Source organism: Cyprinodon tularosa, unplaced genomic scaffold (genome assembly GCF_016077235.1).
Source record: "Cyprinodon tularosa strain WSP-4 unplaced genomic scaffold, ASM1607723v1 ctg26, whole genome shotgun sequence".
NCBI lineage: Eukaryota > Metazoa > Chordata > Actinopteri > Cyprinodontiformes > Cyprinodontidae > Cyprinodon > Cyprinodon tularosa.
In genome coordinates this window covers 3,920,857-3,946,617 of record NW_024038961.1, presented here as the reverse complement: position 1 = coordinate 3,946,617, position 25,761 = coordinate 3,920,857, and the positions used below count along the sequence as shown (strand labels likewise).

Sequence of the window (25,761 nt, the reverse complement as noted above, 5' to 3'; positions counted from 1 at the left end):
AGATACAAGGAATCAAAGAAACATCCGTGACCTGTGATGGGCTGTGGTAGTACGTACTGTACTATCCCCTGCTGCCTTTGCCTCTAGCTGTTCTCCCCCCTCAGCCACTCAGACCCATTAGCAAACCACTGTCACAGTGTTACACATACAGGTATGCACACACACACACACACACACACACACACACATACACATTCTGTTAGCCTGGAAATGCCCTGATTCAAGGTCTCACCAACCATCACTCTGTGGCTTTCTGCTCACCAGATGTGACTCGGGCCCTGTTGTTTTTTTAAACACCTCCTCCTGCGGGGCAGAAGGAGGATGGCGACGATAGAGAAGAACACAGTTTAAAGCGAATAGGGAGTAACATTTTACTGAGACCGGGGGTGAGGGGCTAAGTCCGTTTTTATGTTCCGCAAATCTGGTTCTACTTAGCAGGGCCCTGGAACACATTTCATAAATTGTTGACATATTTTTTCAAAGCGGTTTTTCGGGGGGGAAGATAGTTAACTAGCGGTAATTTCTAACACATGGCAGCGGTTATATGATATTCTGAAAACTTCAGGCGGACAGACTGGCCTAGGAACCCTCACCCCATTACAGTTAGACTCTTTGTTTTCTTTTCTGTTCCCATCATCTGTGGCTCACATTTGATCTCCACATCTGTTTCTCATTGTCACTTAGTGATATCTCCTATTTTCCAACCGTTGCTGCAGCATCCTTGTTTCCTTTTATCTAAACTCTTCTTTTGCTTAAAGAACTCATTCCCATATCAGTATATCTAGTCTCAAGTTTCTCACGAATCAAAAACAGATCAAATGCACCCTTATTTAACCAGCATGCAGTGATTCTGGCCTTCAACAGAGTTGCATATGAGGGAACCACCGATGCAAAACCATAGGTGAATGCTGCAATAATTGTGTGATTTGAGATGTTAAATAACTAATTTAAGTTGCTTCAAAATGATAAAACTTTTCATTCCATAAATAAGTTTGCATTCAATAAGTTTCCTCAGGCTTATATGTGCTGTTTTTATATTGAAAAAGCTCCCTTGCACCTTCTAACTGAGGTCAGATCATCGGTGTAGAAATCACTGCTGGGATTCCAGTATCACTTTTGTAAATGGTTTAGCTGTGGCGCACAGGTTCCCAATAGAGCTGCGGTACTCATGCTGCAGAATTCTTTAAAAAATCCGATTACAGTTATCCAATACTGGATAATTATTTACCTAATCTAAATGTGCTTCAATAGACCTGAAACACAACACAGACGATAGTTAGACAAGTATATAATATTTAGTGGATCTATAAGGGATTTAACATATAGTCTTGCTTCAAAGTGAAGGCTGAGTTTATTCTATTTGTAAATAAGATTGAAAGGTACCGCACTTGTAAATTGTAGGAATATTGCTTAATATTACAGAAATAAGGAATTAAATCTAATTATACTTTGTTTTATATTTGATATAGTAGATGATTTTTCCTTGAAGTTTTACTATTAGTGCTGGTTTATGTTCTGTTTCATTTAGAATAACTCAACAAAAATATTTCCATTTCTCCATCTTGTTCTTTCCATCAGTTTTCTTGATCTTTCTGAAACTTTTCTCTTTTATTTTATTTACTTTATTTCTGTACCTCGGTTCTTTGTTTTTCATTTCCTCCGCAACACATCACAGTTCAAGTCGGCATTGCAGAAAGATGTGGTAGGAGTGTGCTCCAATGGAGAGGATGCATGAATCATTTTATTGTTTTTAAATTCTTATCTCCTCTCTTTTTGCTACTGAGACTTTATTTCAACAGATGGGTGAAACAGATTTTACTATAAATCTGTTGTTTACCAGTTTTTGGTTGTTGTTTTTTTTTTTCAATAAAGGAGGTGTTACGGTGTTATTCACCACATGTTTTACTGTCCAGCATGTTTGTGGGAATGTGTTGCCTATTTTGCAGGAAATGCATGTGTGCAGCCATGTGTGTGTCATTGTTTGTGGGCTTGAACAGAAGGTGTTCAGACCTCTGAGTATGGTTTGAAAAATCTCCTTATGTTCCTCTTAAGCAACATTCAGATAAGTCGGGTGCCTTAGAGGAGAGTCAGCACTAATAAGCAGAAGATCTATTGTCCCCTTAGACCATTAGCATGTGATTCAAGTCACCTTTACTCCTGGTATAAGAAGTTTTATGAAAAATCTGAAAAAAAGTGTTTTTATTTTTTTATTCCTTGCAAAGCAAATCATGAGGTTTTTTGGTTTTACTTTATTTTATTCTATACATAGAAATGTCAGTGTATGTTTTTCAAATATGTTTAAATACAACATGAAATTTGTATTGAATCCTTTTTACTCTGACACTAAATGAAATCAACCCTACCAGATAAATAGAGTTCAGCTGTTTGTAATTGAATCACCAAATAATTTCAGCCAGTATGTGAAGATCTCAGAAAGTTTTTTCTTTTTTTTTTTCGGTAAACACACAGCATCTTAGAGACAGAGGAGCAGACGCCAGGAATGGAATACTGATGAAGTTTAAACAAGTTTTAAAAAAGAATGTAATATTTGGAGATCTCCCAGAAAAATTTAAATTCCATCATCTACAAATGTAAAAACCTGGGAACTGTTGTAAAACTGCAAAGACGTGGACAAGGACAACATTAATAAGAAAAGCAGCCCAAAAGCACTGGGAACCCTAGAGGAGCAACCAACATGCACAGCTCATAGGAAGGAACGTTTGACAGGATAGCTATAAGTCTTATTTCCTAAAAAACAGGAGTGGCGAGAAGAAATCAACTGTTGAAAGAAAGCCATAATAAGCCACCATTTTAGTTTGATATTTATGTAGAAATTGCAAACATGGGAGAGGAATATCCGGTCACATTAAACCATAATTGAATTTTCTTTGCCTATATGCAAATAAACAAAGCTCCATGACAAAACATGGGGGTCAAAGTATCATGTAAAGAGGATGCTTGTAGTGACATGAGTGACAATGTTTCTGTAAATGGCAAGATTGGAGGAGCAGATCTGAAAAATATAGCATTAATCAAATGCTACGTTTTACATATGTTATTGATCTAATTGGCCGTAGCTTAACTCAATTGGTAAAGAAGAAGATGCAAAAACTTCTGTGTCTACACATGTAAAGCTGATAGAATCGTAGGCTAAAAGACTGGCACCATACATTATATATAATTGACCCTTCTGTATTACAGTTTTATTATCACACTGGTATCGAATTCTCATTATGCAGAAGAGAACAAATATCAAAATCTGTTTTTTTGTTTGTTTTTTGTCTTTGCTCATTGTGCACAGAAAGTGAACATCTTAAAGGAATGTTTCTATTAGGAGGCTTCAAAGGAGTATCTAGAGCAAATATATAATAAAACTTAAACTAATTCAAGTACAAAAGGAAACTGTATTGTGGCCCATATACCAGTATCAATTAGTGTAAGTTTGCTGGGAGGCACCCCAGCAGCAGTGGATGATTTCCAACTCTGCATAATTTTCATTTCACAAATTTGGAAAGTAAGGAAAACATAGATAAAAGGTACAAAAAGGATTAAAGGAAGGAAAAAGCACTCAGGCTTATGTTTCTCTCTAAACCCTGAATCCGCTAGGGAGACAAAATAAAAAATATGATGGCAATTACATCTATGTGTGGGTTTATGAGAGGGGGGGTGCAGAAGGTTTTGCTGTTTTTTTTAGTACTGTGCGTGCTTGCAGCTGTGTGTTTGTGTGTTGTTTTGTGGGGTTGCAGTAAGGCGTTGCATCCATATATCTTCTTGACAAGCGGGTGGAGTTTGATGGGACATGCTCTGCATACTGCTCCATCTGGCTGGGTGTTTGTGTGAGTGACTGTGTATGTCTGGTATTACTCTTGCATGCAGATAGATCGCTCCCGTTTCTATGCATACTCAGTCTGAATCTCAATTAGTGTACCTTTCCCCCTGTGATGCTTCTTTAATACACCTGGCCTTTCGTTCTCCCCACTGTCTCTTGTGTCTGGCACCCCTTCTCTCTAAATCTGCAAGCAGCCAGCACACAGCGTAATCACAAGCCTCTATCACACCATCTCACTATCGCTTCATCGTTCCATTACCTGTTGTGTCTCTTCACACATTATGGCGCACTGTGAGTGTGTGTGTGTGTTTTTTGGGTTTGGTGGTGGTAGGGGGGTTGTGTTGATTTTGCAGATTCTTAGGCTTCATTCTGTACAACACTGCCATGTTATAAACATTAGTGAAGGATTTATTCTGCTTTGGGGGATCTGTCACTAACACATCAGTGTGAGCATAACTGACACATAAGGATTGCATGACAGGACCAAGCGAGGCAGAATTTAATTTGGGACCCCTTTTTTTCATTTGAATGCTGTATTTAATATAGTATATTCAGCATCTAATGACTGGTTTAATCTTTTCAATAATTTATCTTTAATATTATTTAAATGCCTTCATAATGAAAGCATTAGTATTTTGATATTTCACTTTACTTCATTACAAATGTAGGTTTTTGAGTTACTAGGAAAGTGATATATAAACATTTTCTTCATAAATAAAGCTTTAACTTTTGGATTGCGCATTAAAAAAATGTGAACCTAGATGAGACTGTATCTGGTTTCTTCAAAACAAAAAAGTTGCAGAAACTTTTTAAACAAATTTTAATTTGTCATGCTTTTAGAAAGTTTTTTTTAAGCGTGCTGATGGACTGATAATGAAAAGTTCCACTGGGATTTTCTTTTTATATTGACAGATCTTAAATTAGAGTTTTTAAACTTAGTATTGATAATCTATTTATACATTTTCATGGTAGATACATATAATGTTTTAATTAAGAAAGCAAGAGAAATTCATGAACAACTTTTAAGTGATATTTGAGTTAACATGTTACTGTAGGATGTGTGCAACTGCTACATCTGTAAATTAGTCCTGGATGAAATTCAAGCAAAAATGCTAACTTATGTATAACTGACTCATTCATACTGTATGCCCACACACTGACCAGAACACTATTAATGTTGCCACCACCAACAAAATATTTCCCAAAAATTTTATTTTCTGTGCTACAGTGTCAATTTCTCTCTCTGTCTGGTTTGTCAGGTTAAGTAATCTCAAGTGGCAGATTATCATCTTAGTCTTTAATCACAGTTTACATGTACATGTTGTTTCATAAACAGGCAAAGGCAATTACCACTGTTGAAGTCTTTTTTTTTTTCTTTTAAAACGTAATCTTTTACGTAAAACGTAAAAGAGTTACGCAATGTTGTCTCTTATCACAAACTGATTTAAATATAAAATGACCTCTGGCTTGAGAAGGATGATGAAACCTATACAAGTTTGATATAATATTGTTTTTTCCCCCTTCAGAAATGGGTTAGTATAGTCCTATCTATACCACTGTGAACTGTTTCTCAGGGACCACGCTCTTCTAGATATCGTTCGTTGCAACAACCTTGTTTTAGGCAAGTGATGTAACTTGCATGTAATGTTGGAAAAGGCATGAATCTCAAGTCAGCGGGGGGATAAAAATCTTTTTCTTTGAGCTTGGCTAAAAGAGAAGCACAGGCAACAGGGAGGGGAAAAAAGGAGCAGGGAAAAGAAAGCGGGCGAGATTTTGCAAACAGCGAGGATCACGTAATCGTGGACAACGGGAACTGGGTGATGTAAGTGTAAAGACATATTTGTGATTGGCAGGTAGTTGTCTGGGGCTCTGCCTTATTTCCAGGATTGATTAAAGACCTTGAATACCCAAACAACCTGAAATTTACTTCAATTTTTATATTTTATATATTGGTCGAGGTGATTTCAGGCAGGTTAGCATTTTGCTCTGTGGACCTAACTATAGTTGCTGGGGATTTCTCAAGGACAGAGGTTCCCAAACCTGTCACTGCAGAAAGCAAATCCAACTTTTAGTATCTCAGAACCAAGTCTGTATTTTAACTCTGTTAAAAGGCAAAAGAAAAAACTCCCTCTCCTACATGTTCCAGGCAACTTTCATTAAATCAAAAACAACATGACCTGATTTCTTTAAGGAGTTACTGCAGGTCGAACTGCCCTACTACCAGTTTTGTCCACTATTTCATACCTATTTGGTCTGCACCCAATTTAATTTTGTAGCTGTAGACAACTTTATACCCATCTATAATTCTATATTCTTTGTTAGTTAATGTTATATAATTCAAAATGATATATTATTGTGTAATTTGAATTATTATATTTGTTTTTTTGAAGACTTCTTATAAAAAAAATCTTTTCAATTTGATATCTGGCCAGATTATGATCCCATTTTTAAACCTCTGTTAATAGATAAGATATTTTGTGGTCGAAAAACATTTGCTTAGATGGAATGGGGACTTTTATTTTGTGGTATTTACTTTTGTGACCTGGAAATTGCTGATAAGAAGTAGTATCGAAAATACACCTCCATTGCTAAAGTTTTACCTTCATTCATACCTAGAAATGGAAGTTGATGCTAAAAACAAACAAGTAAAAAAAAGGTAGTAATGCAGAATCAATGAAATGCTCTATTTAATCTTTTATGGTTTGTAAAGCTTCACTCATAAGAAATAATGGTTATGATCACAGGTTAACTAGTTAAGTCAAATCTAGTCAAAACATGTCAAAACTAGTCTGTCAAAATGGGACAAAACAGGCAGATAAAAATATACTATATGGTTTGTATAAAATGTAATTTAAAAGATGCCTTTTTTTGTTCTTAATAGGATGATTGTAAAGCCTTGGGAAGTTAGCGATTCAATTTGAACATCATATCTCTGCCAAATTATGATAGACAGGAAACAATATGCAATGAGACACAAACACAGCACTTAAAATCTCCTGAGTACCATTCAAACCACCTTGTCTAACAATATTTGTGCTAAAAGCTTTTTTAACCCCCAATAAAAAAAATAAATTAAAAAAGTGAAAGAAGGGGCTAATGTGAGACATTTATCTCTGTCATCCCGAGGCGTGATCGATAGCTTTAGCACCTCAGTCTACACAAGTGAATCAACACATTGAGGACTATTCTGTTCTCTTATATCTAATTGCTGCCTCTTCAACAACTGTTCTCATCCTCTTCAATCCATTAACTGCTAGACAAAAGCACTTCTGAGAAGTCGTAATGTGAGTTAGGAAAAGTCAAAGCATCTCCCCCCATTAAGGCTCCACACATCGATACTTGTCTGTCCTGGACTGCCATCGATTAGCCACAGATCTATAGCTTGCTTTCTTTATGATTTTATGCAGGCAGGACAGTAACAGGACTAATAAATGCCCAATAGATGTGCAGTTGGCCATTAACTTTTAACTGATGCATTAGACTGGACAAGATGCTCCACATTTCAAGGTTGTTTAAGGTTGCTTTTTGCTTCTGAATTATGCATGCAGAAGCAAGTACTTCATGCGGTTTAGACATCCCCTATTGTTATAATAAAATGAGTGCCTGTCTGATTGTTTGTCTGCTCATGTCCTGAAATATGCATTTCGTATTTATGGATAAAAGAATTGCTGCAAACATACAGAGCGTGAGCTGGTTTCAATCATGCGTTTTAGTTGTGTGATATATTTTTTCTCCAAATGATTTTGTAGATGGAGAATTGCTATTGATTCAAGAAGCATGGCAATTGGATGGCGAATGGACGCCACAGGCCTTGTTGGTTAGTATGAAGGCATTGATTTTATTCCACTTACATGCCGTGTAGTGCGCCCGATCAAATCAGTCCCGGAGACGGTGCTGTTTGTAAGCTACGTGGTTCATGTGTGTGAGAATGTGTTATTGTTTGAAGGAGGGTGTGCTCGATTTTTCACACTAACTCGTTGCTTATCCTTGATCTTCTACACCTGGGGGTATGCCGATGAGTTTCAATTGAAAGGCTGAACTGCAGCTCTATGCAGCAGTTCAACTGAATTTCAGAGCTCAAGCATTCTGCTTAAAGTATTCTTCAAGTTTCGTTATATATTTTGCACAGAGTAACATAAACAGGCGGTGTTTTTATATTGAGGACATTAGTTTCTCTGTTGTTATCTGTATTTTTCACATTTATGAACAGGAAAATATAAAAATTCAGATAATTTAAATTATAATTGGTGTTAGTGTGTGTGTAAATGGTTGCTTGTCTTGTGTGTCTCGCGTTGCCCTGTGATGTACTGGCGACCTGTCCAGGGGATAGGCACCAGCACCCCTCACAATCCCCCCTTGGCATAAAGCGTGAAAAAATGGATGGATGGATAAATTGTTTTGAAAATTGGTTGCATTTTTTTTTTTCACTAAAGTCAAAAATACTTAGTCATACCATACATAAGCATTGACACCACAGAGGATAGCCTAAGGCAGAATTAAAAGGGCAGAGTAGGAAGTAAATATTATTTTTCTTTCTCGCAAGACTACATAAGTCCAGATTAAATCATATGCTTACTCATTTTGGACCACAAAAGCAATAAGAGCTTCTTACCTTTTATTTTTGAATCTTGTATTGATTGTATTGATTTTCTTTACTGCTTCTCGTGAAAAATCCAGTTCCTTATTCCTGGACGGACCCAAAATGGTATATTTAAAACATTTTTCAAACATGATCAGCATTCTACTCGATTGTGTCACAGGTTTTTCCTTACTTTGGAGACATTAAGGGTTCATTTAAATTGTACCGCAATGTTTGAAACCAATTTGTCAGTCAATTTTTAGATTATCCGATAAAGGTTAAATTAAATAAATGCTGATTTTCAACTCCTCTTTTTGAGAGGCACAGATGAACTGGCACAAGATGATAACCACACAATCAGAAAAAGCAATACACAGAACAATTAGCAGCATGAGCTCAACCGTATATTGAAACTGAATAAGCAAAACCATGTGTGAAACAGTGGCTACGCAGTTTAATTGGCCCGTTAAGCACATACAGCATGAGGTCGTACTTGTTTGACGGGGAAATGATGAATTACCTTGGGGCCTGACTCCCAAACATCTTTTTTTAATGACCTTGTATTTTTACAGATCAAGTTGTAGGCGGCGTTAGTAGGCTACCAGAGGCTAGATTTATTTCTTCTAGCTTTCTGCTGAAATTAGATAAATAAATACCCAAGGAATGTTTACCATGGAGCAATTAGAAAGGTAAAGCTTCACTGCTGGCCTGGTTGGTTGGTGAATATTAAGGAGATAGACTGTGTCCCTTCATGACCTTTTTTTCTTTATTCCCCCCTTTTGTTGCCACCACTTGTTCTTTCGCTTCACCGCTTATTATATTATTATATTAGGTAGTGTTGATAGAAATTCTGTACCTAGTTTTGACAGCATAGCGTATTAAATTATGAACATTAAGGTGTTTATAGGTTTGAGGTTGACTATGCATTGATTGTGCATCATTCTAAATTAGGCTGAAGCAATTAAAGGGATTAATCGTGATTAATCAATTATTGAAATATTCGTCAATTAATTTATTAATCAATTAATCATTAACTGGAGTATAGAGACTGTAAAACATGCCTGTAGGTGATGGGAAACCCACTTAGAGCAGTAATTATACCAAAATTGTAAAAAATTATATAAACATTTTACTTTTAAGAAAATAATCTGTTTCATCTGTCAATATGCTCTATTCAGAAATCCCCAAGTGGAAAAGATTTAGTTTCACCTTGTTTAATTTCGTAAAAAGTCGGAAAATCAGAAAGCAGATGAATCAATTTGCAAAATATTCGTTAGTTGCAACCCTACTCTAAATATTATCTAGTCCACTGTAAGTTACAGTGGGCAGAACTCATTTTGGAAAGGGACCGTGGTGCTTTTTATGCTTTGCTAATAATATTGTTTCAGATTTATTAAATCTAGGCTGCATTTGATCATCTCAGGGTCTTAATTAAAAAAAAGCTCAAACTGATTAAATTTGAACTGTATGCTGGAGAGTTTTCAAACCAGTTTGCCTTCAACAGTCATATAACTCTGATATTAGGGAAAATTATATGCCCAGCTGCAAAAAATACAACTCTTTTCGCATTTTTTAAATGTCTTAAAGAGATTTATGTTCAGACACATGACAATTTTTTTATTGTTTTCTGATTGTCCAGCTGGATGTAACCCTTCACTCTTGACTAGTATTCACATATCATGCAAATTGCTTGACATTCTCGATTCGTTCAACACAGTTGCATCATTCTTTTCCCCCCTCTACTTGCAGCAGGTCGATATGCACTTTAGGATAAACAAATATTCTCTAAAAGGTTGGGTGGAAAACAGAGCTGCAGTTCGTTTTTAAAAGTGACATCTCTACCACTTGCCTGGCTGCATGCTGAAAGCCAAGTAAGTGTGACTAAAATATTTAGTCATGGCGTACCTTGGCTGCCTGCATCAAGGTATGAAGCTAATAGGCTCAGACTATACAGCCTTTTTCATTTCACCTAAGCTCGACAGAATGACACTATGGAGCCAAACAAGGAAATTCAGCAGAGGAAAAAACATACATTTCTAAACATTGAGAGCCTATTGACAAAAAAACCCAACAAAATTCAACCCTTTTTGTAAATAATATGTCATTTGATTTCAGAGACTATTTGTTTGACTTTTTTTACTCCAGGGCTACAGAAATGTTCTTATTGTAACAAAATTGTACTTTTGGTTAACTTTGCAACTCACCCTCTCCTCCTTTTCTTTTCTCCCTCACCTTCCTTTTCATTGGTCCTTTTTATTATTTCTTTCCAAAATGTGCCACACAGACATGGTTTGATAATAGTCTTTTGACTCAGTGACAAGCTTGTTACAGCTTTTTGCAGAAAGAAGTTTAGTATCAGCTTGCACAATGCGCGATCTGTCCTTGTGCCCACTGCAGGACTCTGATAAGGTCTTGTTGTTGTTCCCATATATTCAATATGTTATGTTATCGGCTGAAGAGCCAGCAGCTGAATTAAGTGAAAACAGGCGTACCAGCAAAAATGTTTTGGTTGTGATAATGAATTCTATCTGTGAACTGTCCTTTTTTTCTGAGCAGATGTGAATATAATTTACAGAGATACAGAAATTAAACTGTGGAAAAAGCATTCTAGATTTTAATAGGCAATGTTGTCTTTGGGTAGAGGTAGTTGGTGGTTCTGTGAAAGTGGGTGCCTGTTTGGAACAGTGTGATTGGTTTGGGTGGTACAGATGATGTTCGACTGAGACCTGTGTTAGGTTGTGGATCAAATTCATCATTTAACTTTAAAGGAAAATGTATTAAAGCTAATAGAGCGCTTCATATGCTGTATGCACAGGGTAAGGCCAAGATTCCTTGTGTCTAGCATTCCCTGCAGCCTTTATCGTGAATTCAACTCTTTGACTTACATTAAGATGGATTTATTTAACCAAGCAGTGTTTTTATTTCTAAATCTGCTTTTTGTCTTTCATCAGATCGCACTGGGAAGCGTTCCACCATGCCCGACTCACCTGCGGATGTCAAGGCACAGTCCAGGTTGACGCCCCCTACCATGCCACCTCCACCCAGTACACAAGGGGCCCCCCGAAACAGCTCGTACACGCCCACTACATGTGAGTGATGCAGAATATTTTTATAACCTATAACCTCTAAACTTTTTCTTTCTCTAATGCAAATGAGTGTAATAAAAGGTTAAAACTCTTTGACAGGGGCTGAAGTTAAAGAACTTCAGTTATAATATAAAAAATATTGTTTAGCTCTTTCTTTCTTATTTTAGCGATTTTGTTACCGTAATCTCACCGTGCTTTTCCGAACAACATTGATTTAAAGTCATTTTGATCATCTTCCTAAAATTTACTACCGGTATATGAATTATACAACTCCAATTCCTTAATATTGACCTAAAGGATGGGATAAAGATTGATTTTATTGTATGTTAAATTTATTGTATATAAAGATTGAATTTTTTGAAAAAAATCTGGATTGTTTTCATCAATGTTGTCTATGCTCTTCTATTGTCCAGAGCTATGCCAGTCCATCAATCTTTTTCTTAGATATGAACTCAAAATCTTGCAATTCGTCATTATTTAGCATCAGAAGCTTTTATATTTTCATTGCTTAGGGTGTCAGGATCTGTAATGTTATGCAACCATAATTTCACAGCTTTTATTTAGTTCCTCTTTTAATCAAGGTCAATTCCCAGAAAAGATTATATAAAATAAAAACTGTAGTTTTTAAACTGTATTTCTTATAGTTTTTTTTTTTTGTAAAACAAAAGGGAAATGAAAATTTAAACAATAATAGTGTGAAAGAGTAGAGTTTTTTAAAGTCTTTGCTTATCCCTACCTTAACATTTAACTTAGAATATTCTATAAGATCAGGGATCATAATCCCTAATATTTTATAAGCAGCTGGATCAAAATGAAATTAATTTGACGGAGTGTTTATTTAATTTATTATATAAGCTTCAGAATACAATATACTGTATGGTGATTTTTAATTAACAAATATTATTAAAAACGTACTTTATTTCAAAACTCTGTTATCTAAATAAAGAATATTATATAGATTAATGGCACTCAGAAAATAGTTTTTTTAATTATAAGGATATTAAGGTCTGGAAGAATAAAAAAAATATAAAAAGGTACAGGGTTGTAAATATGGGTTTAGGAAAGAAATATGATTTAAACCTGTATAATGGTTTTTACTGTCAAAAAGCACTTTCAATCTGACAAATGAGCCTCATTATAATGTTTATTGAGCATGACTCTAGAATTATATTAAACCATATGTATGAGACGTGAGCAGTTGTATGACTCTCTCTCTCTCTACAGTAGATTTAGTTAAAAACAACTGCCCAGAAGGATGATCTGAAATGTAGTTTAAACAAATAAATACAAAATAGACTGTTTATGAGGACAAAATTGAAACACTGGGAAATGAAATGTGAGCATGACGTTAAAACTGTATTAAGGCCTTATTTCTTTCTGCCATCTCACCATCTAACTTTCTGGAATTTTGAAGCAATAATTTTTAATTAAGCCTTAAATAACAGCACAACTTTAAGCCAGCTCTAAGGTAAAACCACCTTTAAGCTGAACAGCGCTTTTAATTTGACCTCATTTTCAAGAACGTGTACAGATGAACTCACTCTAGCACAGAACAGCTCCACAGTTGCCCTCTCTTGAGTAGGTACCTAAAGTATGTAAATAACAAAAAGGGGTTAACAGCATCTTAAGATCTACTTATCAAGTTGAATTGAGTCTTTTTTTCCGAAAGGCAAAGAGCTCCCTCAGCTAGTTCATTAACACCCACGCTTACAAGTTGTTGGAGCTTTGCCACGATGCTCACATTGCTGGTGATGAGCAAATTACACCCTTGTATTGTCTCAGAAGTAGATACTTAACCACTTTTCCTGAAGAGTACTAGAATCAAGGAATCTGAAGCCGTGTGGCTCAGAAAGCTCTCAAGTCTGTCTTAGCTGTGCTCCTTCTAATCTGTGACAGAGGCTCTGTTTTGTTCTTTTCCAGCTTCAGACCTTTCTTGTCCCTTGAACTAAATTTATTCGTCTTTCTGTCTCTTTCTGCTGCGCACATTTGCTCCCCACAATTAACGTTGATGCTTTCGTGCAACCAGGGAGGAAAGGCCTGGCTCTCTCATTACCGATGCCAAAGGTTTTAACAAAGCTGTGCGCTTTGATTTTCATCCGCCATAATTGTCACCAGATGCAGTTTGAGTATCTCGTCTTTTTACAGTGGCGACCTTGGATGGCGGCCAGAGGGGGAGTGAGTGTATCGCTAGCCAGGAACTAATCTCATTAAAGAGAGAGCTTTATGTTGCCCTGTACGTCTTTGTACATCAACTCCCCCAACATCAACAATGACACACAACTCCCATAGCCTCACGCTACTGGGGGTCCAACTGTCCCAGCTAGTTTAGACTGGAGAGGAGAGGGAAAAGGGAGAAGGAGGTGAAATGTCTACATATGCTTTTCTTTGGGAATAAATAAAGGGATCAAAAAAGCACAAATGATTAAAAAGTGGAAACAAAACTGGAAAGTGAAGAGGGAAAAATAGATCTTAATGAATTGGAGTACCTATTATCCAGTACTGACTGGTATTCACACTAAAAAGTGCCTTAAGCACAGTTTTATTCATGGAATCAAATAAGTTATTTCAAAGACTAATTTCAAAAAATGTATTTATTAGAACTGTTAAAAATAACTTTATGTCCCTTTTTTAATGTAGTGACGAATGGCAGTAGTCACTCCCCAACAGCGCTCAACGGTGCGCCATCTCCTCCTAATGGCTACAGCAACGGCCCCAGCTCGTCCTCCTCATCTTCGCTTGCGAACCAGCAGCTGCCACCGGCTTGTGGGGCCCGGCAGCTCAGCAAGCTCAAGCGTTTCCTCACCACTCTTCAGCAGTTTGGGAACGACATCTCACCAGAAATTGGGGAGCGAGTCCGCACACTAGTACTGGGACTAGTGGTAAGAAGCTTCCTGATATGTAAACAGTCGAAATTTTAGAAGACTTCCAGAATAACTGAATTTGGAGAACAGTAATGACATGTTTTGATTATCTCAAAGAACAAAGTATATAAAGATGTGCTACTCTTCATAAGTCAGGACTAGCTTTAATTACAGATGTAAAGCAATCTAGAAATGTCTTCTGTGGTTTTTTTTTTGACGGTTGTAAAGCAGCAATATAAATTAACTGTTACATATTTTTACTTCAACCTTATTTGAACTTCTCTCATATTAAAGATCTGGGGATCACTTACTTCTCCTATTCAATACATTACATGACAAATCTATTTTAATACACATTTTTTGTTTAATGTTCTAGTTGGTCTGATTTCATACATGACTGGTGTGGCATAGCTTCCATATTCAGTTCAGTGAAAAAAGTGAATATAGACTTTCTATACAGTTATTTGAAAGTATTTTTGATGGATTATTAAATAATGATGGTTCCTTTTTCTTGATATACAATGAATTGGTAAATTCAACATTTAAAGTGGCAAATGAGGTAAAAAAAAATCACCTTTATTAAGCTGCTTATATAACAGTGTGTAAATTCAGTGAAAAGCTTGGTACAGTTGAATCTACTTAGCAAGAAAACAGTGTTCCAGCTAACTAGACCCCCAGTGTTGCACAAATAAAGCCCCCAAACATAAAAACACTTTCATCCAAATGAGATGAAATAAAAACAGATGTGTTTTGTAGCTTAGCTGACATGGATATATCAAGGCTGCGATCAGAGAAGATTTGAGCTTAATGAGCGGGGGGGATACAGAAATAGTGATTGAATGTTGTGCAAAAAAGAGGAGGAGGCAGAGGAGATAGGGTGGTGAGGGGGGGTATTTTCTTAATTAGCCACACAGAGTATAACCTGTTTTTGGCTTTTCTGTTTATTTTTCTCAACGTCTCCATATGCACATGCCTCTCCTGTGTCCTTTTGGCTGGTACACCTCCCTGCCGTATCTCTCTGTTTTCCCCCTGTTTTATCTCTCCTATCACCATCTCCGTGTCCCTCCTCCTGCCTTATTGAAAAGAGTGACACTGTTAATTAGCCGGTTGCGTGCAGGGAAGAGGGAAAGACGGAGGCTCAGGAGGTTTCACTAGCTGTCAAGAACAGCCCCGACGCAATCTGGGCAAACAGATGTAAGGCTTAATGTAACAAAACTCAGGTCTGGGAAATAATTCAGAGTGTGAAGAGACAAAAATAATGGCGTCTGCTTTTTTTTTTTTTCCTACATTTTCTGTCTCACTTGATTCTTCTTTTCTCTCACTGGTTTGGATGTTATTTTTCACTCTCAAGCGTGCATGTTCAGTCCCTCTGTTTACTTCTGTTTTTGATGCTGAAATGGAAAGTACTGTCATCAGTCATTAACTTGGAAACAATAGAAGATAGATTTAAGTCTTTTGAAGATGTCGATTTGGAAGGGATTACATGAGGGCTCATGTAACAGCACAATAACAATACAGGTATAAACACATAAAGGGATATTTTTGCAACAATAAACAAAACAAAAACAATAAGCTGAAGCAAGAAAAAGAAATTAGCATTTGTGATGAAACCGAAGGACAGGCTTAATGAAGTAAGCTTAGTTTCACTGCAAGCTTCTCTTTTGTTTTTTCAGACATACTCCGTCTGCTCTGAAGTAGGACCCTGCAGGGGCTCTATTCAGTCTTGCAATATAAAAACTAAGTACAATAACTTTAAACTTAAAAAAGAAAGCAGAACGGCAGCAAATAATACTGTTTTTTACCGACTGAGAGACTAACTGAAAACATTTAACTCAAAAGTCTCTAGGACTCATTAAATGTTTTCATGACATTTTACAGAACATGAAAGCCAGACAAAACCTGGGAGGTGAAACCAAATGTTAAACATTTCATAAAAAATTTGGAAATTATGAACTCATATTGGCTTAATGGATGGATGGATGGATGGATGGATGGATGGATGGATGGATGGATGGATGGATGGATGGATGGATGGATGGATGGATGGATGGATGGATGGATGGATGGATGGATGGATGGATGGATGGATGGATGGATGGATGGATGGATGGATGGAAAAATAAATTTTTTTTACAATTAATTAGGACAAGAAATTGAATTGAATGCGAGGGTTTTTGTGTAGAAGAGAAACATATGGATTTTTTTTGTTTGTTTATTGTTGTTTTGCAAACAAAAGTACACAAAGGTTTATTCAGAAAGTGTTCATATATTTCCTAAAGAAATAAGAAAGAAAACATCACTAGTAAAGAGCTTTTTAGCATAAAAAAAAATTCCAGATCACTTTCTTTACTGTTATGTTTTCAATGCAGGCATGTCTGTACTTATTTATGTCACTGTTTAGTTAATTTTTGTAAAATACCATTATTAGTATTGGTCATACATAACATCTCTAAAGACCATCCATAAGCTGATGGACCTTTGTTAGCAACTCTTTAAAGTAGCCTCCTAATCACATCGTTAGGAGTTTATTTGAGGTTTTAAACCTGTTGTATGTTATGGGACACTACTAGCAGGATAAATAGTTGTTTTTTTATTGATTTTATAACAGAACATGTGGTATGGTAAGGGCATTTTGCTAGTATTAGGAGTTAAGCTGTTATTTTACAGTAGATGAGAGGTGAAGTCGGAGGAGTTTGTGTGCACTGGAAAATAAAAATTATATGTGTCCCAGTGTGATCTAGAGGTCTGTCAAAAAACGAAAACAATACCGGTATAACTTGTCAGTTAAAATCTTTACAATCATATTTTTTGTAAATTCTTCATGCTAATCTCCATTGTCCTCCAATGGTAAAGCTGGGCACTTTCCACTTATTTTATTTAATATGTAGTACATGTATTATTTTGACAGGCTGATGATAAAATAAAATATTAATGTAAAATCAACATGTAAATAGATAAAGTTCAGCAATGCATTAAAATGTTGTGATTACAGATATAGTGTAGTCTACCAACAAAATGAATCAGTGCACAGGATGATATAAACAGACTAAGAGTTTTAAGAAAGATAAAAAAAACACACTTTTAAAATTTCTCCCGTTTATATATCTAAAAACATATATAAAGTTCTTGTGTCTTTGTTTTGTGTGCCTCTGTTCACTGTGGTCCGCCACATTTGCTTCCTATTAGAAAAACCAAAACACTCACTTCAGCCCAGGATACAGCTTAGCCTCCAATAAGTAATATTATCACCTAATGCCTTCCACATGGAGTCATGTGTTTTCTCTTTGTTTCTCTGTTCTCCTCCCACAGAATTCCACGCTAACCATCGAGGAATTCCACTCCAAGCTCCAAGAAGCCACCAACTTCCCCCTGCGACCTTTTGTCGTACCCTTTCTGAAGGTAGGTATTCAAATATGCAATCACTACAAAGGGGCTGCTTTCCTGTATGTCCCACAGACCAGAATCTGGAAAGCATTTAGGCATCTGAGATCCAGATGGGCCCACTTAAGTTTAGATATTCATTCTCATTTTATACCTATATGTTATCCTTTATTTTTCAGCAGATTTATTCCCTTCTTTTTTGGATCTCTTGGTTTTTCTTTTGTTTTAGACAAATCGTCTTTCAGGTGTCATTTTCCAGTCTTTTCCATGTCCCAGAAGCTAAATCTTCCACTTAGTCCAAATGGGGCACACACCAAAACGGATATCACACTTTTAAAGTTTCTAAGTTGTTTCAAAACAGTCTTTTTGTGCTTTGGCCCTTTGCTAGGACTAGCCATTAGATTCACCCTCTGTGACCAATTCATCTAAATTCATCCTGAAAAAAAGATCCTACTGATGTTGTAAGCTGCCGGTAATGTAAAAGATCAAATGCTCATAAACCTGCAGCATGCCCCCCATTTCTGTCCCAACTTAACACATAAAAATGAAAAGTGATGTTTTTTTTTTGTGTTTGTATCTACAAGAGGACTTGTGGTCATTTAGGTGCATTCAGTGTGATATACCTGCATATGTTGGCGGTCTGCAGTTTGCAGAGATGGAGGAAAGGCCTGTGCTAGAGGTTGTATGATTAGTTAGGATAGTCAGGCATGATAAATGTGCCTGGGGTTTACACTGAGGGTTTAAACTGTGCAGTCACAGTCCAGCTCATGTTCTGGTTTCTGTGTGGAGATGAGATCAATATCAGCTTGGTACTGATTGATGGGGAGCAGGAATAAGCGAAACATTCAATATAATGCTTGCTCGTTTCTGTCACAGTCTTTGGCACTTTTTACTCTCTTTTAAACTGAAATTTTTCTATATTTGTCGTTTTCCTCTTCACCTCTCCTTCTTTTTCGACCTCACGCTGCTGTTCTCCATCCATTCATCCATCCATCCATCTTCCCAATTCCCTTTCCTCTCCTTGCCAGATGGTGAGTGTATCACAGGGATGGCTGAGGAATCAAAGATGCAACTTTCTTCTATTTTTTTACTATCTCTCCTTCTCTATCTCTCCCCAGTCTAATTTTAGTGTCTTCCCACCGCAGGGCCTTTAATGTTAGCTACCATATGGTATCAGGGAGCAATATTCGAGGGGGGGGCGGGGTTATAGTTGTAAGAATGTACGTCAGGTTTATGGCTTATGCTTATGGTTTTTCATTACACTAATGCCATACTCCAAGTTACAGCCTCCATCTCAGATCCACTGAACCCCTTGTCCCTTTTTCTTAATGCTAAAGCCACAAATTGGTTTGGAGCCCTTACTGGAAGGAGGCTGTCATAAACCACACAATGCCTGTGACGTGATGCACTAGCTAGGTGCCTGCCATACATTCGCCACAGTGTTTCTCAGTTCTAGTGAGTTGTTATTGTGCTCTTGTAGGCAAACTTGAAGGCTGTGTCAGCACTGTAAAACAGAGGAACAAACACATTTGCTAGAGAGAATAAGCTGCAACAAGAAATATTAGAAATGGGAAAGAAAAGTTTCATAGTCTTGCAAAGGTATTTATTGTAGAACTGAAAAATGAGTGGTCGCAGCATCTTTATGTTGGAGAACTTCTCTTTAACAGGGTAGGAGGACGAGCCAGTGTTTAAGGGAAGAGCAAAATCAGGAAAATTATGGAATAAAATAACTTGCTAGAGGCTTCAGATTAAGGAGTGTTTGTTGAGGTTCACTCACCAGCAGTAAAACAACAATTTTTATACAACTAAGGAAAAAGAATGCTTCGGCCAATGCAAATATATCTGTAGAAATTGACCTAGATCTAAATATAATGTGAATTTTGGGAATTACTTAAAAAAAATTATTGTAGACTATTTCTTCCATGTTGGCCAGACTTCAACAATCTTTCTAAGACGAATGGGGGAAAAAATAATCATCTCTCAACATGCAAAACTAGCGACAACTGAAGGAGTTGCAGCTGTAATTACGGCAAAAGATAGTTTTTAAGAAAATTAACAAAAGGGGGGAAAATGAATAAGAAAACTAAACTCTTTAGCTTCAACCTCAAATTTAATCACAAATTTACAATCATATTAAATCTATAATCATATAAAATCCCTATAATGCATTCATTTTGTGTGTTTCAGGAGTATAAATAGTAGTACTGTAAGGCATTTACCTTTTATTTCCAGTTGAAAATTGCACTAAAAAGAGAATTAATTGAAGTGCATCTTAATCTGATTTTTTGAGGAACCATGCTGTCATTTTGAAATATAAATAATTGCCAACACATTTCAATATTTTCCAGCAGCATACCCCTTGAAAATAATTGAATTTCTTTTATTTGTCGGAAAACCTGAGGCAGCTTTACAGAAAGCCTTCTCAATCATATAAAAAATGATCCTGTCTCTTTACTGCTTGACTCAGTCTCCTTGTTATTGCCTCCCACATCTCACTGCCAATTAAGATGACCTCTAATTAATAAAAGATCAGTTCACCGGGGTGAAAGCCATTTATTTTAGCCTCATTTTTTATTTGAGAATAATTATGATCATAAACTATTACTCAACCGTTAACTTTGGAAGATAAAAATAATTTTGGCTCCTGGCATTTTGTTTTATTACTGCATAAAGACGATTTTTATAGATCTAAATATAAATGATTTCAAACAAATCAGGGCTGTTGCATTTCCTATCAAAGATTAGATTAAAAGCTCAGAGGAGTAGAAGTAGGTTATAAAATGAAAATCTTAACTCAAGTAAAGCTAGACATGAGACACTACATTATTAAAAAAAAAAATCTGAAAGCTTAGAATAATTTTGTTTTTAGGAAAAAACAAAGACTAACTCACCTAAGGCACGATGCACCCCGGTTAATATAGCAGCCACTCTTGTTCAGAGCCTTTCTGATGCAATGCTTTCATCTTCTTGCCTCGAAACACATGCCATCAGATGTCTTTGAAGTGGATGCTCACATACCTGCATGTCTCTGGAACTTCACAAGAGAGCACAGTCGCTCTGTTACAGCGTGTCGAAGGCAGATTTAAAAAGACGTGTTCTTAAAAATGAATGTGTCACAGAGGGTGCCGATGCGCTCGATGTCACAGAGAGGAGCGATAGATCGCTGGTATTGTAAAGCTGTGAGGGTTTGATCATCAGTGAACTTGAGGTTGTCTTCAGGTAATCTGAATCAATGGTTATTCATATGGAGATTGAATTGGCTTCATACAGCTTTCTGTTTGATTGTGTTGTTTAGCCTGCTAATAAAATGAAATATTGGAGATATAATGTAATTTTAAGAACACTCTTGAGCACTAATTTGTGTATTTTAAAGTTTTTATGTTATGAAGCTTGTGATGTGCAGGAATTCTTAAAAATGTTTTAATTCTTTACTTCTGTTTTGTCCCTTTTGTAATGAGTTCTTGATCAGTTCGGTTTTATTTTGCAAATTAGTACTTTTAAGATAACGATCAGGGACAAAATATAACAAGAAAGAGTTTATCCAAAGATAACAACCAGTTCAGCACAGAACTGGCTCTGGCAGTAGCAATGGACTAACTAAGGTAAAATCATTCCTGCTTTAAGGATATTAATTTTTTATACATGATTGTCTTGCCTGTAGGCTAACCTGCCATTGCTTCAGAGAGAGCTGTTGCACTGTGCCAGGCTTGCCAAGCAGAATCCAGCTCAATATCTGGCCCAACATGAGCAGCTACTCCTGGATACCAGCACCACATCACCGGTGGATTCCTCCGAACTCCTGCTTGACGTCAATGAAAACGGCAAGAGAAGGACTCCTGACAGGTAGGCTTATTCAAAAATGAGAACATTGCTCTGGGTTTTGTTGGGATTTTTCTACACTGACAGTGTAACTGAGAGTCCAAAGAGTGCTATTAGAAAACGATCAGGAACAATCCTTGTCTAATTTGTGAGAGTTAACTTTTTTCCGAAATTTAAAGGCTGAGTTCCTCTCTTACGTCACCAATACTGTCTCTTCATCTCTCTGTTATTTTACCTCATGTTTAAATCCCTTTGAGGCTTTCTGCATACAAATGAGCCATTACATTATTCCCCAAACACAGGCTGAGCCAACATTAGGCAATAGTCTGATGTTTAAATGTACATACAGGAAGGGCAACACTGGGTTCCTTGATGTGCTCGGTTAGATGTCTTTGCTCATCGCTGCGTTTCATAGGTGGGAGCTGTAGAGGGAAAGTCAAAGTACAGTTCTCCCTAACAAGACACTTGTACATGATGAAGAGACGGAGAAAGATGGATGAGTTCTTTACAAATGTATATTTTTAATAACTTAAATGTCATTTATTTCTTAGTAACGAGGAGAGAGTGGATACACCATACTGGGTTCAAGAGACTATATTATTCCTTGCCGATGGGGGTGGGGGGTTCGGGAGGTGCGTAGTAGGGACAACCAATTGACATTGTTCTGAGATTTATATTGTATTCTTAATTATAAATTACCTTAATTAACTGTGGGTCAATTTAAATTATTGTTCAATTCATTTTTTTATATGTCATGCCAAACTCCGTTCTCTCAAAATTACTAAGATGCATCCTATCTCCAGCACATCTAAAACGAATGAATGGCTTGTTATTATCTCTTCTCCAAACCTATTTGGTTTGGAAAAGGATTGACAGTTGACATTCAAGATTCTATTAGACCTCCTTTTAGTTTTATACGATTTAATTAACTCTCTATATAAATGCATGTATTCATAAATATGAAATGTGTGTATCCCATTTTATAATCATTTCAACTCTTGTTATTGCTTATGAAAGGGAATCAATAATTCCTTCACTTTTTCTGAAAACGATTGGGAAAAACTAGAAAAGTACTGAATCCATGAAGGTGAAGCTTTATAAAGCTGATGTCTTAGTGGTGAAACAAAGAAGTTTGTTAGAATAAACATGTAATAAAAGCCTACAGTCTCATTTGAGGTATGGCATTTATCATTCCATATTTTTTAACATTTCTCGATATGAGCTTGAATACACTTGTGTGTCATTGTGCATTTTTGCTTGGCTACAAGTACAATGCAAGCATTGTACTTTAAAATGAGGTCCAAGTGGCCAAAAAAAAAAAAAAAAAAAGAACAGGCTAGGTGAAGGGAAAATGTGCATATTATATCTGCTGAGGTCCAAAATTGCTGAATGTGTTATTAAGAATTCACCTCCCTATCCCACTTCACCCCAACCCCCTTTAACACCAGAATAGTTGGATATTTTAGTTTTTTTCTACGGTAATACCTGCATATTTGCAAGGCCGTCTGGCACACAGGGGAATGGGGCTTGGAAAAAAGGTGCGTTTGTAAATGCAAGAGGTGAAAATATGAGAGGAGTGAAAAATCAAGGCGGCATCTGTATTTAGTGAGAAAAAAAAAAAAAACAGTGTCTATGTGTGAATGTGAGTGCGTGTGACAGAGTGTATGTATCCAGTGTAAAAGTGTGAGTTCAGTGTGTGAGAGCCTGGGGAGATGGGCTGATAACACATACAGATGAGGCTCCAGCACCATTATGGCTGGCTAAGCACCTCTAGTTTCTGCTTACCTATACTCTGCCTTTGCAGAAGCCAGAATTTGAATATTGGGATTTCAGCTCACAGGGTTCATTTTTAGCAATGCTCCTTTAATGCACAGTGATCAATAGAGTCATATTAATATTGCTGTGGGATAAATTACTTAAATCTTGTTTTTGTTTTATTTATATTTATGAATATAAATATCCATCTATGTAAGTAACCATGTAAACACCCTGTGCAATAACCCTGTATATTCTTCCTATGGCACATTCTTCTACTTTGACTCTTTGCACTGATGTAATTAGTAAATTTCTCCACTGTGAGATTAATAAAGTCAATTAATCAATTTGGTTTTTCTTTCTTTAGATTTGAATTTCTTTTTGCTATGCCAATCTCTATTAATCATTCCCCTACATTTTTCTGTTTTTTTGTAGATAATTATCCATAAAAAAATATCAAAAACAGCATGTGACTTTGACTGAATTAAATAGATTTATATTTAGATAAAAGTCGTAGGTGAACTGTATTTAAATGTCAAATCATTCTGGCTTAAACATGTATATAAATGTACTCTTTATCAGATGATATTGTCCCAAAATTTAGAAAATTTCTATTTAAAAAAATCTTGCCTTAAAATCTTTTTTTTTTTTTTATTATCTTATGCAGGCCAGTTAATTATACGTCAGCCACTCCCCTTCCTTTGGTCATTTAAAATTTTTGGTCATCTTCCAGTGTGCTCTTTGGACTTCTTTTGGATTCTTTCTGCCTTTAAATCTTTTTGCTAAACTTCTGTCCAGTCTTGAGCACGGCTCTTGTGTCATATCATGTTTTAAAGTTAGAAAAAGTGACTTAGTGAAGAGTACAAGGCCTAAAACAGCTGCATGTGGCGCACAGAAAATATCTAAAAAACATGCCTATAAGATCTAGAAAAATGGAGAAAGCTCATGAAACTTCCAGACATTGACAGAAATGTGACCTACAGCAAACTTTTACCAACATCTTTGACTTGCTGGTTACTTTTTTATTAGGGTTGATTTATATGGATGTGAAACAATATTACATTTCTGTAAAAACTCAATTATTGCTTAAAGGAAATTGCATTCAGTAATGCAGGTGCAGCGCTTAACATTACTCAGTTACCATTTTGATTTACATTTTTAAACACATCGAAGCAATTCTTGATGTTTTCAGGGAACTTCCAATAAAAATATTGTTTAAAGAGCAAAAGTAACAATTCTAATTAGGCCATCAGCTTTTGAGGCTATTTGTGTTTTTTATGTTTTAAAATTTTCTAATCATCTTTTTCTTACCCTTGATGAAGTAAAAATGAGGAGACATTAATCTGGACATAAGAGCAGGTGAAACAAAAAAAAAGTCAGTTTCTTACTGTTCAAGATTCTGGATGAACGGATGACGCTTTGATTTAGTATTTTATCCAATGATACAGTTAACAGATTATCTGCTAGTAGCAAAAGTGAACGAATAGAAGTTTCGAAGCACAAATCCCACTGTTGGCACAAGCTTTTGGCTGCAGATATAACAAGGATTACTGTTACAACAAGATACCGACCTGGACAAGATCGTCATGTAAGGTGGACGTTGTACCCATGCCTCTTTAAGGCTTTTAATCTAAGTATCCTTAGAAATCTTTGGAAACAGAACATGCAGCTGGTAGAGAAATATTACAGAGGCTCAAAGGCTTTTTGTGTTTTTTCCGGAAGAACAAGTGAAAATCCCCAAAACGAGAACCGAGGGACTTTTAGCTGATAGAAAAAAGCTGTGATTCTTGCCAAATGCAGTGTGGCTGCATACTGTCCATTGAGAGAGCTGCATATTATCTTATTTTTAAACATTATAAAGATAGTTACAAGAAAATACCTTAAATAAAATATCAATGAGTTGTATATGTCTATGCAAATTCAATGAATCTTTTTACAATTTTACTAAATTGTAAAATCATCAAAATAAGTGGTCCGCCTAATCATTCTGATAATATGTTTACTAAAGGCCGTCCTGCATGCACGTCCCCATTTTCACATACCGGTGGTGAGTCTAACAAAGTGGAAAAATTGCAAATCTTCTTTTGGAAAGTAAGCTTGTGTGAGCGTTGCAAACTGCATTTTTTTTCAACAGAGCGTGCATGAGAAGAAATGGCCTCATGAATGCTCCTGCACACGTTTAATAGGCGTTCCCTCTCGGGAGCGGGTACACGGTTGTTCATGTGCATTTTTTTTAAAGCGGAGAGGGCGGGTCTTTCAAAAACTTGTGAAAACCCTCCACTTCAATTGTTTTGAACATCTGAACATGTAGAAGGGCACCACATCAAATGGTAATAGATGTTTTACAAAAAGATGGTTAAAAAATAAATTACAGAGGTTTAAAACTTTATTTTATTTATAACTTTTTGCTACCATGTCCAAAGTGTCCCGAAACAATGGTGTAGTGCTGTG

The 25,761-nt window shown here is 36.3% G+C and overlaps 1 protein-coding gene across 2 annotated transcripts in view; it reads left to right on the top strand.

Annotated features, from left to right (window-relative positions):
* runx1t1 (RUNX1 partner transcriptional co-repressor 1) overlaps positions 1-25,761 on the top strand; it is a 78,688-nt gene that overhangs the window by 38,207 nt on the left and 14,720 nt on the right. For both annotated transcript variants that reach the window (XM_038288709.1, XM_038288708.1), the window contains exons 2-5: positions 11,360-11,497; positions 14,132-14,373; positions 17,665-17,754; positions 21,398-21,579. In XM_038288709.1, coding sequence (XP_038144637.1) covers positions 11,360-11,497; positions 14,132-14,373; positions 17,665-17,754; positions 21,398-21,579 — 652 coding nt within the window. The remainder of the gene's footprint in view (positions 1-11,359; positions 11,498-14,131; positions 14,374-17,664; positions 17,755-21,397; positions 21,580-25,761) is intronic.